The sequence below is a fragment of the Trematomus bernacchii genome, unplaced genomic scaffold (genome assembly GCF_902827165.1).
Source record: "Trematomus bernacchii unplaced genomic scaffold, fTreBer1.1, whole genome shotgun sequence".
Lineage (NCBI taxonomy): Eukaryota > Metazoa > Chordata > Actinopteri > Perciformes > Nototheniidae > Trematomus > Trematomus bernacchii.
In genome coordinates, this window is record NW_022987342.1 from 4,541,259 (window position 1) to 4,556,279 (window position 15,021).

The 15,021-nt window shown below is 39.6% G+C and overlaps 1 protein-coding gene across 1 annotated transcript; it reads left to right on the forward strand.

The window, feature by feature from the left end:
* The first annotated feature begins 718 nt into the window (after positions 1-718).
* exosc9 (exosome component 9) lies at positions 719-8,456 on the forward strand. The gene is made up of 12 exons (XM_034128116.1): positions 719-861; positions 1,473-1,567; positions 1,767-1,886; positions 2,090-2,192; positions 2,406-2,543; positions 3,238-3,320; positions 4,494-4,626; positions 4,746-4,834; positions 4,926-5,072; positions 5,161-5,315; positions 6,729-6,804; positions 7,994-8,456. Exons 1-12 carry the CDS (start codon positions 796-798, stop codon positions 8,055-8,057), a joined length of 1,269 nt encoding a protein of 422 aa, XP_033984007.1. The 5' UTR covers positions 719-795; the 3' UTR covers positions 8,058-8,456.
* Positions 8,457-15,021: the final 6,565 nt, after the last annotated feature.

A 15,021-nucleotide genomic window follows, 5' to 3' on the forward strand; every position in this document is an offset into this window, starting at 1 on the left:
ATCGGAACTACGCATGCGCATATGTGCAGATGGGGGAGCGTGAGTGGTGCCTTCACGTGCCGCCGACAGTTGTAATAAATACAATTGGCCAAGAAAAGACCGATGAGGTGTAACCGGGTGTAACTAATGTGAATGTAGAATAATTTTGGTTTAATTTAGCTATTCTTCTGCATGATTGAAAATATTACATCAGCTATTGAAATTATTACAATAATTAATGAATGTAGGTAAGTATTTTTGATATTATCACATTTAACCAATGTGCACGACGTTCAGGTCAAAATGGCAAATACTACAATACTCACAAGACCACCATGGCAACAGGGTCAATTATGGCACAAACTAGTAATTAAGATACGCATTTATATTTTAAAATGTCAGCATTAATTCACGCAAATTACTTGCCGTAATATTTTACTTTCTTCAAAGCCCCAAACGACGAGTTTTACAAGAAGCACTTTAAGCCATCATGAATGTCTCTGCAGTTGCATTTCAAAGTAAAAGCATACTATTTACATATACTTTATTGTTCTTAAAATGTTCCGTGGGTATAATGCCAATGAATACCTGGGCCTTTACAATAGTTAAGCACAAATAGTCAAGCATAATTTACATTTCACAATCATTGTTAACAAGTGAATAAAAGAAACGTATTAACCCCCAATTTTACTGTGGCATGTACTATGAACTTCCGGGGTAGAGTTCAGAAAATATAGATGGTGGCCACATGCGTGTGGCTGTGCAGTTGTGAAGTAAATAAGTGAAATAAAACTGCAACTACTCAACACCTGCAAAATGAAGGACACACCGCTGTCTAACTGTGAGCGGGATTTCCTGCTCAAAGCCATCGAGGAGAAAAAGGTGAGCTGGTGGCTGAACATTGCGCAGTGACTTACAAAACTAACACCGAAAATGATGAACTACAAAAGGGAAAAAAATACAGATCCAGTATAAAAAGCCTTTAATCTTAAAAATAACATGTTTTAATCTTCATCAGGGTAATTGTTTAATTCATATGTTATTATTGTTGTAATTATTGATGCATTGATGTGTTTTTTACTGTTGCAGCCAGGAAAGGAGAAGCTACTTTTCTTTATACCTTGGTTATATTTACTAGTGACGTTTTATTCATAGAGCATCTTTGGATATACTGCCTAGTAGCTTGTGGAATTAAAGAAGGGATCGAATAAGTTTATCTTAACCTATACATAATAAATGATTTGTTGATTATACATGTGTGTTATTAGCCTCTGAATTGCAGGTGAGTATAATTATAAAGTAGTAAGAAATGGAAAGACTCAAGCAAAGTACCTTCCAATCGTATTGAAATACAGTACTTAAGTAAATGTACTTAGTTACTTTCCACTATTGGTCTCCAGTTTTGGCAATCTAAAGGTTTCAGTGAGTTGTTCCTGTATATCTGCTTTGAGGGAAATGGTGTCCCATATTACGCCTCTGTCCTCTCCCTGCAGCGCCTGGATGGACGACAGACCTACGACTACAGAAAGATGAAGATCACGTTTGGGACTGACTATGGGTGCTGCTTTGTGGATCTCGGAAAAACCAGGTTAAACTTTGGCCTGTTATGTGTACTGTGATTTTATACCTAGTCACGCCTATGGGGTGAACAATGTTTATCTTCAAGACTGTGATGTACTGAACACTTCCCAAGCAATTCACCCACATTCACATGGATTTTTGTATTTATTTACTCAGTAAATGGAGTTATCTTAACACTTAGAATATCAATGTTCTTCCCTCTTTAGGGTCATGGCACAGGTGTCAGGTGAGCTGGTGGCTCCTAAAGAGAATCGACCAAACGAGGGAATCATGTTCTTCAACATCGAGCTGTCACCCATGGCCTCACCAGCATTTGAACAAGGCAGGTAAGAAAAGACAAAAATATATTACTTTTATATATATATATATCAAACTATACCAGACACTTCCTGTGAGATTCTATTTGACAATAGGGAGTTGACATATTATTACATATTATACTAAGACTGTGTCTGAAATATGCTTAATTTTAGTCCAACTTGTTTGTGAAGAAAGTGTAAATCGTCTATGGGCTTTTCTCTGTCTCCAGACAGTCAGAGTTGTCAGTGAAGCTTAACAGACAGCTGGAGAGATGCTTGAGGAACTCCAAGTGCATTGATACTGAGTCCCTGTGTGTGGTGTCTGGAGAAAAGGTAAAACACACACACACACGCACGCGCGCGCGCACACACACACACACACACACACACACACACACACACACACACACACACACACACACACACACACACACACACACACACACACACACACACACACACACACACACACACAGACACACAGGTAGAGGGGAAAAAAATCACCTTATTCATTGACATAATGATGATGGCGATGTGTGTGTTCAGGTGTGGCAGATCAGAGTGGACGTTCACATGTTGAATCACGACGGGAACCTGATGGACGCGGCCAGCATCGCTGCCATCACCGCTCTGTGCCACTTCAAGCGTCCTGACGTCGGCATCCAGGGAGATGAAGTCACTGTGGTGAGTCAGCAAAAAACAGCAGGTGGTGACTCCGCTTTTCTGAATCTGCAGGGACAAATCCGGCTTAGTTATTTGAATTTCTTTAATGATACTCACTGCAGATATAGAGTGGGAACTTTCCTGCTCTACTTCAAATCACCACCGGTCAATCATTAATACTGTTTTAATTCAATAGCACCAGGTCTTTTTATTGTCAAAACCAAAATATTTAATCTTGCCTGTCCTTTGTTTCCATGACTAAAAAATGTGAAAAAGCTCCAACGCCATTTAACGCTATCTGTGATGATATCAACATGAAATATTGACGACAAATAGAGTACAAAAAGAACGTTGCAAAGTCCTAAACTGTTTTTTCTAAATGCAGCAGGGATATTGTGGCTAAACTGAATCAACAGAAAAGTTCAATATAATCTAATGTCTAAAGAGACTGAAATTTCAACAGTAATACATTGACTAAAACAAAAGTACTAACGGTTTTCTTTGATCAAGATGAGACTGAAATGGACAGAATTTTTGTCAAAAACTTTACAAACAGGATGAGGTTGACAAAATAAGAACATATGACATGGGACAAAGGCTAAAATGAACACCTGACATCCTACTTGAACCACAGTTTTTTTGGAGCTCATTTCCAAACGGTCTTAACTAGCTTTGTGTAGGTTGTAATTCTGCATTTCTTCATGTGCTCCCTCAGTACAGTCCAGAAGAGAGGGACCCCATTCCTCTGAGTATCTACCACATGCCCATCAGCGTCAGCTTCTCCTTCTTCCAACAAGGGTAAGGCACCGAATATGAATTCAGGACAGAATACACTTATTGATCAAGTACCAACGTTCTGTGATCTTCATTTGAGGGGCGCCCTATTACGGCCCGTCCACACAGCAGCGTTACAAAATCTTGGAACGCTTCTGCCCATTCACTTTGAATGGGGTGACGTCACTTTGCCTCACTTTTCGCCGAACTGCATTGTGGGCAGCAGAGCGGAGATTTTCAGGATTTTCAGGATTCAAAGTTGAGCAATGTTCAACTTTTGAGGCTGAGGTGGAAGCGTCAGCCAATCAAATCCCGTGTATGCAAATCTGACAGTTCAAGCGCTAGCCAATCAAACCGCGTGTATGCTGGGAGAGACATACCGCAGGTAATTTCCTCATATTCCAAAAAAAGGAGGAGAAATTAGCGGTAGGGAATCACCCGGTGCTTTATGACCAGTCCCTATTTACCTACCGGGATACAAACCGGAGGAGCCAGGCATGGAGGGAGGTGGCAGAGACAGTGGTATGGTTTCGCCTGTTTGGGGAGTTTATATCCAGTTTACTTCGGGCTGTTTTGCTTCGTATGTCGGGGGCGCGAGATTCATGTGATTGGTTGTTGGTGCCTTGCTCGCATTAAATCCCCAAGCTTCAGATACGCCCAACTCCAAGATTTTTTTAACGCTGCTGTGTGGACGGGCCGTTAAGGTCAATTGCATGCTCAATATAGTTAGCCTAGCCTCATTGATGTATATTAGGTGGACAAAATAATAGAATCACCGGTTAGTGTTACAATATCTCTAAGATCCCCATTCATCAATTCCTGCTCAAATGAAGCTTAAGGAAACACAACCTTTCTGAACTTCAGTTCATTTAAATGTCACTGCCAGACTCCTCACTAATTCTAAAAATTAAAAGTGCACATTGCATTTGCATTGGCTTATGCGTTTCATTTTTTTGATGTTTGTATTTGCTCTTACTGAATGAACGTCATAATTCCTATTTGTAAAATACTATTATTTTGTTGTTTGATTTTGACTGTTTATCAGACAGCATTAGTTTACAATTCACAAAGAACTGAGTGTGTAGAACAAAAAACAATAATAATAATTATGAATGCAAACGTCTCACCAGTCCTTGAAGAACTTCATCCTTCCTCATGCCGAGCTTTCTTCTTCTCTACTTCCTGTTTGCTGTGCAGAACCTACCTGCTGGTGGACCCCTGTGAACGGGAGGAGCGGGTGATGGACGGCCTGCTGATGATCGCCATGAACAAACACAGAGAAATCTGCTCCATCCAGTCCAGCGGGGGCATCATGCTGCTTAAAGAGCAGGTGAGGAGACACCACTCCACAGCTGTCTTTTAGTTTTGCATCAGTCACCGTAGAACTTCATATTTCCCATGAGGAAAATCCAAAGACTTTAACACCAAATTATTTCGACTGTGTTTAAGGTTATGAGATGCAGTAAAATAGCCAGCGTAAAGGTGTCTGAAATCACAGAACTCATCAGCAAAGCCCTGGAAAACGACAAGAGAGCAAGGTGAGCATCACTTCATTGTTAAACAGTATTTCAACTTCTGCTGTTAAAATACATAAACACTCAAATAAACAAATAATTTCACATTTCACAGAAAAGCAGGCGGGAGGTGTGGTTTTGCGGAGTCAATGCCACAGGAGCGAATCACAGCTCTTAAAACGGACGAGACCTCGGTGGAGATGACTGATGCGTCAGAAAGAGCCAATGACATCGTCGAGAATGCCGAGGTCCCGCCTCAAACGTATCCTTTAACAGTATCTACAAAGAAAATGTGTCTTTGTACCTTTGCATTATTATATCCACTGCGGCTCCTTAACCAAACATATCAGGGTGCCTTCCCCAGTGGTGCCTGCGCCAGGGGTGGGGCAGGTGGGGCAGGGCCTGCAGAACACCTGGGGACTGGAAGAGGAGGAGGATGGTGATGAAGAGGAGGAAGAACAACAAATGGAAGAGGAACAGGATGAAAAGGAAGACAGTAGAGAAGGTTATTACACATGCATGCAAATTAGTCGCTTTTCGGCGCCTCCCGCTTTTTTAACGCTGATTTGGGTGACTTGTGTAATTCGTGGAGAACCGAAGAGTTTTCGTTTTGGGGGGGGGGGGGGGTCCGACTCACGGACTGACGGACAACTTCTCACTTCAAAAATGTTTTAAGAAATCTAGACCGCAAAAGAATTAAACAAGCGAGTGCCTGTTTTTCCTGGCCAAGAACAGGTTCCTTGAACACAACACGAGCGTAACGTGTCATCACGTGGTGTAGTGCTGACGGAGAGCACCGGAACGCCGCTCCAGCACTTCAAATATTGCAGTACCCATAAGGAGCCGTACACATGCCGCAGTTTTTGCATGGCTGTGTCTTTAGTTGAAAGCCCAGTGGCGATCTGTTGTTATTAGCATCTGGTTAGCTAGCTATGCTAACGAATATAAAGAGCATTTTCTACAACCAGGTAGAAGAGAGCCCTCTCCTGACAGACTGAGAGGCTCAAATAACCTCAGCTCAGTGAGGTTAAGGCACATCTTGATATGATCATTATAGTTATAAAAAAATAAGAAATGAAAAACAGGTATAAAATACTTTATGACAGTAACAAAAAAGTTGTTAAAAATAACAAGAATACAGTTTAAAAGGAGAGTGATTTGTAAAATAACCATAAAGAAAAAGAAAAAATCTGCTTACAGTTCTGCTTCATATGGGTGTTGAGAGATGTATCCATATCTCTTAATTTGGCTCTCGAAGTGCACCAGATTGATGCTTTTAACTTCAACATTTAAAAAAAAATCTTCCCGGGGGAGCTTGCCCCCGGACCCCCCTAGAGGATGTGATGTCCCCCCCCACTTAAATGATGTCCACATGGATAGGATACTAAATACATTTGCACACATCTTGTGTCCATATCTTTAGTGGTCATGCCACAACCGTGCACGTGCATGCATGCACGAGTCATGGTAAGATATCTGGATTAAGAGGTTGCTTTTTCTTTGCACAGCATGAAAGAAAGGCGAAAAGAATTTGCTGTGATTTTAGTTTTTTTAAGCAGAGGTTGAGTTCAAGAATTTGTACGGCCCTCGGAGGTTTTGTAAAAATTGAAAGGAAAAAGGTTCCCCACCCCTGGTGTAAATAATAATAAAAACCCTTGATTTATAACTTAACATCTCTGTCTCCTATTGATCTGAGTATATTATAAAGAATAGCCAGTTAATTGAAGCGCAGGCCTTTGTCAGATGGTATATTACGCTGTTTTTTTTCTGCTTCGAATAGTTCTCTTTTTTCACCATACGTGTGTTTGCATCCCTGATTACAGTTTTTGTTTTATCATAATGTCAAGTTATATCGTTACAATTTCTGTTTTTGAACAGACAACAACTTGAACAATTGGTACTTTGTTTTCAATTACAGGAGATGTGGTTGAGATATCTGACAGTGAAGAGGAGGAAGTGGTCATACTTCATCCAGAAACACAGGACAAATCTAAGTAGGTGCACCAGTTTTCTTTTCTAAATATAGGAATTTAGTTAAAGGGCCCTACTATGCTAATGTTCAGGTTTCATAATTAAAAAGCCAGCTCTGGTCTGATTGGTCAGCTGCTTCGGGTGTCCCGCCCCTTAGACCAGGGGTTCCCAAAGTGGGAGACCCTGAGTGGGGGTCGCGAGATGATTACAACATTTTTAATTATTATTATTAATAATAACGTGTGCATAGACATTTTTCAGGGGCGGACTAACCATGTGTATAATTTCCCCGCAACGAGGCTCCCCCTTTGACAATCCACTAGCGCACTGTTTCTCAAACTTTTTCATACCAAGGACCACTTAACCAATAAAAAAACACTCACGGACCACCTAACTCCCCAAATATCCAAAAACAATAGGCCTGCTTACCACTCCAACAAATTATTATTATTATTATTATTATTACCATTATAACTAATTACAGCCTAATAATGACAGCTTAACCTTCTCTATATCGCCTCGTTCACACATTAAATCAACAATACAAATACAACTACAGATTATATGAGCATTTAGTTCAAATGCGATTTAAAATGCTCTCAGGTTTTACACCTCTTATGAAATATAGACTACATTTATTACGGAGTTTATGTCCAACAGACTCACAGATCGTTGGCTACTGAGAGAAATGCAAAGTACACCGCATAGTACGACAAAAACCTCCGCTGTGGATTTTCAAAACAAAATACAGTAAAACTATGGTCGCAGGCCCAAGTTTAACTCTCTGAAGCCTGCATGGTCTGCCTACAAAACAAAAATAAAAAACGTTTATGCAGCCCCAACAACAGCCTCTGATCATCAACAGACTTCATGCAATGCTTCATCGGATGCATTTTGTATGCATAGCATGGATAAATGTTCATAAAATACATCCATTGTTTGTTCTATATGCTTCTTGAAATCCAAAAAAACACATCGTTTTTCTAGAACAGATTACAAATCGCCTGAAAATGGTACAAACAAGTGGCAACATGTGTGACGAAGGTGTTGCGCTGGGCTATATCATGCAATCGAAAGTGAAACTTAAGCTCGCTCCATTGCGGAGATATTCCCGCGAGAGTGCGGAGAACTTAAATGAATCCCCCTTTAACAACTTAAGAAGGGTTGCCTAAATGGTTTAAAATGTACATCTTATTTCTTTTTTGCTCTCAGAAATGCAGCATCCAGTTCCAACCAGAAGGGGGCAGAAACGTCAAAACAAAGACAGAAAAAATGAAAGCAAGAACTCCTTGAACTGTATATAAGGCTCAGACACTGCACCATGCCTTCATAAGGAAGACCGAGGTCCTGGATAAGTAATTATAATGGCTGTGAATTGGGATCAAATAGATGCTACAGAAACACTTTGATTCTGTGATAGTTCAGTTCTTGTTTGTAGCCCTTTGAATGGATACAAAAAAACGTACTGCGCTTGTATAGAACATGTTTTACATTTTTTTTTTAAACAATAAAAATATGTAAAAGGTCTTTGATGATATTGAATTCAGAAAATTCTTCTCCCCACAGTTTGATGTTAAGCAACGATTTAAATTTGCAAACTGATGGATTTTGTAAGAAAAAAGACAACTGTGTTGTTCAATGTGAAACAAAATAAAAATGGAAATACATAAATATTTATTTTCCGTCAGTTATTTTAGTTTCAATATAACACATTTAACTGAAAATACTGTAAGTATGCTGATATGCATTTGTATGTGTTCATGGTGGGAAAAAAAGGTAGATGTGGCTAACATAATCCTCAGAGTACAGTATTAAACAATGTTCGATTACCGTTTTTTTCTTCTGTAAAACGCAATAGAGAACGTATAAAAGTAAAGTTTTCTTCTAATTTGGACCAGTTCAAAAGAAAACAGGTTCCACCGAGATTTGAGCTCAGATCGCTGGATTCAGAGTCCAGAGTGCTAACCATTACACCATGGAACTGCGTCCTCTCGCGGCTGTTTGACTTATTCAAATACTGTACAAAATATGAAATGGTATTGGTGAATGTTTGATGATGGGTTGTTTGCAACTGGTTTATATGATACATATGCACTTGTATTGCTGCTGAAATAAACCTACCTCATTAACATACAGAGATATACATATTCACATTCACAGTGTAAACTTTGGAGCATCAGGGGACTGTACCAGAAATACATTTTCTCCTCTAAAGGCCCTTAAGGTCCTTAAAGGTAGGGTAGGTAAGAATGGAGAAACCAGCTCGAGTGCGCTAGAATTTGAAAGTACGCAGCCGGAAAAAATATGCCCCTTCCTTCAGACTTCCTTACAGAGCCCCTCCTCCAACACACACGAACGCGCACATGACCAATGAGGGCAGATAAGTTTGTGCACGAGATGGAAGGCTGACAGGCAGGTAGGCCATCCAGTTATTTTAGCCGGGCCGGCTCAAATAATTGGTTGTGCTTTTTACAGCGCCATGGCTTCCACAGATGAATTTTTTTTATGTATTTCTTGTCAAAGCATTTAATGTATTCATTGCTATCGGGATGTTAAGAGCATTCCATGGAATATAACAAAAAGTGTTTCTGAAGTGAATGACCTACCCTACCTTTAAGGCCCGGACACACCGGGCCGATTTTGGCCGTCAATTGATGTCTGGCCCTCGATGAGCGTCCTGTCGCCCTACTCAGATTGGTGTGTCCAGCACCGTCGTGTCTTTTCGGCCGTGCCGACACCTTCCGCATAAATCTAATCGATAGATTTATGATCGATAGATTTATGATTAGAAAATTAAGTAGGGTAGACATGTGGAGATTATCCGAATGAACAAAACGTGATCTGTCTCTTCAATTTGTGTCAACCACAGACCTTATTTCGAGCTATTTTCCAAAATCCTATGGAGAAATTGCATTGGTTATATCTCTCACAGGCTCCGCCCTCTACTGGACTCCATGGGTACTCCCGTGTATCCTATTCATGCTCGCATTCCTTCACTGAGACTTCCATAGATGTAGCCGGCCCCTGGGCGGGCCTACCTGAATGCGCGCGCACCTCACTGCATAAGAGGCGGCCTCGCCTCCTCACTGCTCTCCCTTTCTCTTCAGCTAAGCATCATTGTAGTAACTGAGTGAAGAGAGACGGACAAAGAAAGAGAAATAAGGTTTTTTTCAAGCGAACGAACAATGGACTGTGGAGCGCCCGTGTCCTTCGTGTCCGGGTTCCATCGAGGGTGACGACCCCCATACCCGGTGTATCTGTCTGGGGTCTTTTTACAATTCTTGATCACGGCAGCTACCTGACGTTGTAATCACACGTTACTACCAACCCAGTCTCACATCCAGCGACGTGCAGTCAGGGGAGGCAGGGGAGGCAGAGCCTCACCTGTCATACTCCAATGTAACGGAAAAACAACTAAAGAAAAACTAAATAGTAATAATAATAAAATGTCTCCACTGATCTGTGTTGTAAGTGTGATTTATGTATGATTTCAATCGCTTTTTATAGTCAAAATCAGCAAATTTGCCGAGCTCCGCTACGGGAGCAATGAGAAGTGAGGCAGGGACGTGCTCTGCCTCTCGTAAACCCACAGTAACTTACTGGAGCACGGGCACTAATTTAGCGTGGGCACTTATTTTGTGAGCGCGCTCAAGCCAGTTACTGTGGGGTAAGGTGAGGCACAGATGAGCTCTGCCTCACCTCAGAATGCGTCACCCCACAGAAACTGGCTGGAAAGCGGGCCCTAAGCGCATGCCTGTTACCATCTCACTGTAGGTCACCAATGTAATGTTTGTAGATCCCTTTATTACATTTATCCTCGCCATCCATAGTCTCTAAATAACTTATTTCACGTATATATGATATTTAGGCCCGCTGGTCTCATCATACAGCGACAATGAAAAAAGCACAAGGAGAGGCAGCCATAACCTCTGCCGCACTGAATGGGGCGCACGTGAGCCCACAGGTTCTTGTTGCTACTGTTATTCTACACAGAGACGGTAGACGCAAACAACAAACTAGACTTTTGAAACTACAGGAAGATAAGGAGGACTTTTACAAAAAAGTAATAGAGATTGTTGTCCAGAAGGATAGCATGGACTTCATCTTCAAGTCAAGGTAAGACCACATTTCTAATGAAAATGGGATCTTACTAAGAAAGAACAATCCAATATTTAGATTTTGGGTATCCTTTTGTTGAACGGTCTGTTTAAAATGAATCGAAGCATCAGACTAAAAAAGCTTTTGAAAATAACCGAATATTTCGATTGAGGTCAAAATATAATATTTGTAAATCTGACTCAGTGAGTCAGTGGGTGTTTCTCAATCGCGAGTAAAGCTGCTTCAGAGCCACTATTTCAAGCATACTACGTCATTGAGTGCCGCCGAAGTACTGTTCCAATCTCCAGCATACTTGGAAATCTACCGAGCCCGGCGTACTCCGTTTGGAGAAATATCGAGGCTGCACATGAGTAGACTCCGCGGTCTTAAAATCCCCACAATGCTTTGCGCACGGACCAATTTCCCCAAATCTGTGGCGGAAGATGTAAGGCGGGGCCTCTCATATGACGCACACCTGCACACTTGCTAGCGTGTTCCACACTTCGTTTTCCGAATGCCAGGAAGTATTCTTGACTCGCTTCTGAAGCAAGATGCTCGGCAGACATGTGCTACCAAGCAAGCGTACTCGCGATTGAGAAACACCCCCCGTATTTTTTAAATAAAGAGATTCTCAATCACGGGCGCGCATCAAACGTGTGACGTAATGTGGTATTAAAAGTATTAAAAGAGGTGAAAATCACTACAAGTCTGGGCATGTTGAGAGCTGTACATACACACACATTTCATAGTCTTATATTTCAACAGCTTTACGACAAACTGTGACTTTTTTGACATGGAAATTATTATTTAAGATTGACAAACATCATATGTGTAATTCGTGGCACAATTCAAACGGGATCGAAAGATAATCTTTCTCTCTCCATTGACTTCAATCATGACTTCAATGCATACTTATTCCGAAATAAGATCCCATGGAGGAACCCGGAAGTTTGACGGACATTACCCACAATCCTCTGTAGCATAGACTGTATAAAAAAATTAAATAATACATTATTCCGAGTGTGCTTGCTTTTCTCTTTGAAAGTCATCACATAACGGCATTGTAATACACGTTTCGGCTGCATTAAATATTACATATCTGCCGTAGTTAACTCTATTTATAGAGCCCTGATGACAAGACTTCTAGACAAACAGGAACTGCCGCCAAAACTGAAAACTTGACGTGGATCTTAAATATATAAGCAATTAAACAACATCTTACATTTCTTTTCACACAATACGTCTCCTTGCAGTATCAACACTAATTCGGCTGACTTTTATATTTGATCCAATTGGTAGATAGGCTGTATTTACGCCATAACGGTGCACAGCTGATAGAAAGGGACACCTACTGGTTAAAGCACGTTATTGCATTTTATAATTTTATTATTAGATATTAATAGGATCCCTATAAAGTATATTCTTTACTCGTCGTTATTCTCTACTAATAGTTAATTAAAGACTGTATATAATGACTATTTTGCCCATCCCTTTCAAGATTTCAAGATTTTCTAAGGTTTATTGACATATATTATACACAACTACGGTGTAGTTATGCAATGAATGAAAAACTTGGGTCGCAGGTTCCTCAACAGTGCATTACAAGACATCTATCAATATGTGTTTATTCACCACTACATTGTCATATTCTGCACATTTCTTATACTATCTACATACATCTTATAAGAGTATAATACATATGTATAATATCAGTTAAAATAAGTGCTTAATTTGAGAAATGCATACAAAAAGTCAGTTATTGGGAACATTTATATAATTTATTCTAATTAAAACACCATAACATATCGAACATCACAACAAACAATAAACAAGTAAACAAATAAATACTTTCAAAACTAAAAGTGCACTCAGTACCTTCATAAATTGTTGGTCATTCTTATTAATAAAACTTCAGCAATCCCACCCATGGTGTGAAAAGTCTGAAGCACAGACCCACCTTGTTGCTATTTCAAAGTGAAACAACTCACTTTGTGAAAGCATATATCCCACCAACCGATGCTGCCAGATTTTCGTAATTAAAAACAGCCTATTCAAGTTTTGTGGTGATTAAGTAGGAGCTTTGTATACACTGTCAGTTCTGCACACACTGTTAAGCAGATTTAGGCTCTATGAAGTGGCTGCATTATCTGAGTGTTGAGTTGGGGGAGCAAAGGTCAGGGGTAACACTATAGGTGGAATATAATGAAGATGGTTGAATCCACACATAAAACACAGATTCATTGAACAAATGAAGAAACGATTTAAAGATAATAAATTATGTTGGACTATGATGTGTGGATATGAAGACTCAGCTTTTAAAATGAGTTTAAGAATCAGTTGCATGGGTTGAAATGACAGTGGACTTCCTCATCCTCACTATTTAATGATGGTTCCTTCGGGGCATTATGTGCATCCAGGGCACAAATACTGTTGATCCACTGGAGGCCTTTGTACACATTGGTGGTGGTACCACCGCCGACAAATGTCACAGCAAATCTGAGAAAACAATAAATACTTGTTAAGGTTTTCATGATAATAGAATATCTCAAATGTATTTACCACTAACATTCTAACCATTCCTTAAATTATCGAAATCTTTGAAAAACATAAATGTTGTGTTATGAGAAAGAAATACATTTTCAACAAAAATGTATGGAAAAACAAGCACAACATTAATCCTTTATCAGTTAATGCTGAAGATGCCAAATATAGTAGCAATTACCAACGCAAATGTTATGTTGATAAAGTCTGGAAACATATTTCTGCTCATTTGTTTTATTTGCAATGTGCGATAGGAAATTACCCAATGTTCTTCATCCTGCTCCTCCATCCCGCAGTAAAAGCAAAGCCTGCTTAGATCATCTGTTGAGACAAAAAGTAATCAATATTTTCAGATAAACCACATTGCAGATTTGGGGTCAAGTTGACCTATTCAAATTTTTGACGAAAAGGTCAATTATATAAGGACACATTTTTTGTGCAGGGTGGTCTTTTATTATTTTGTGTGAAGAAAAGGCAAAACACACACAAACACATAGATTTTCTACATTATTAAATCTGAGCACAGAGGAGCCATCTGCTCCTTCTTTCACACTCTCCTTACCCTCCAAAACATCCAAAACTTCTTTCGCACTGTACACATCAATTTAAGTTTGGTTCTCATGGTTCTTTTGTTGTTCATCACATGTATTAGCTTTACAGCTTTGATTATAATAAGTTCAAGGTTAAAATTAACTGAGGATATCAGTTAAAAGTAATACACACCAATGAGTACATTGAAAGGAGGAAGATGGTGAAATCTCACATCTTAAATAAACCGCCAAATTGAAAGGGTGTGTTTGTAGAGTGTGACGTGTGTATATGAAATTGCAGTTCAAGATGCCTGCCTGCGATGCTTCAAATGTTATCTGTATAGTTTGGAGTTGAGATACACAATATACTTTATGTAGTGACTATTTACCCTAATCTATACTTAAGCCACTAAGGGATGGGAATGGGAGAACTTGGTTCGGACGCTTGTTCCAGACTATAAAACCATGTCCATCTGAGTCGTATAACCTTGAATATCCTTTATTGTATTTCCTCCATTGCATTACAAGACTCACGCTAAATACAACCAAAGACACATGTAGCTCAACTCGACACAGCTTCTCGAGACACGGTCGAAAACTGTTTGCTACCATCCCACACACCTGCATCTGATCACCCAGTTACATTTATACAAACATTCAACTGCTACTCAGTAGTATGTATCTAATACCTAATATATATATATCATTCCAATAACTTGTATATAGACTCATACTGCACTATTCCACATCATAACTTTATTTCATTTTTATAACTATTATTATTTTTGTATTGCTCTTGCTCTTATTGTTATTATGTTATGTTATTATGTTGCATTGTTGGAGAAGCCTGTGACATAAGATTTTCAACTGCATAATTACTCTGTAGCTATGTCAGATTGACAATAAAGAACCTTGAACCTTGAACACACTTACAAGTGAATACTCCATCTTGTGTTCAATGTTGGAACTTCAACATTCATTAAACGTGCAGATAAAATATGAACAAAGACACATGCACTATGGCTCCAACACTGTATGTTAAGGACTGCTTTTATGTGAATGTTTACTTCT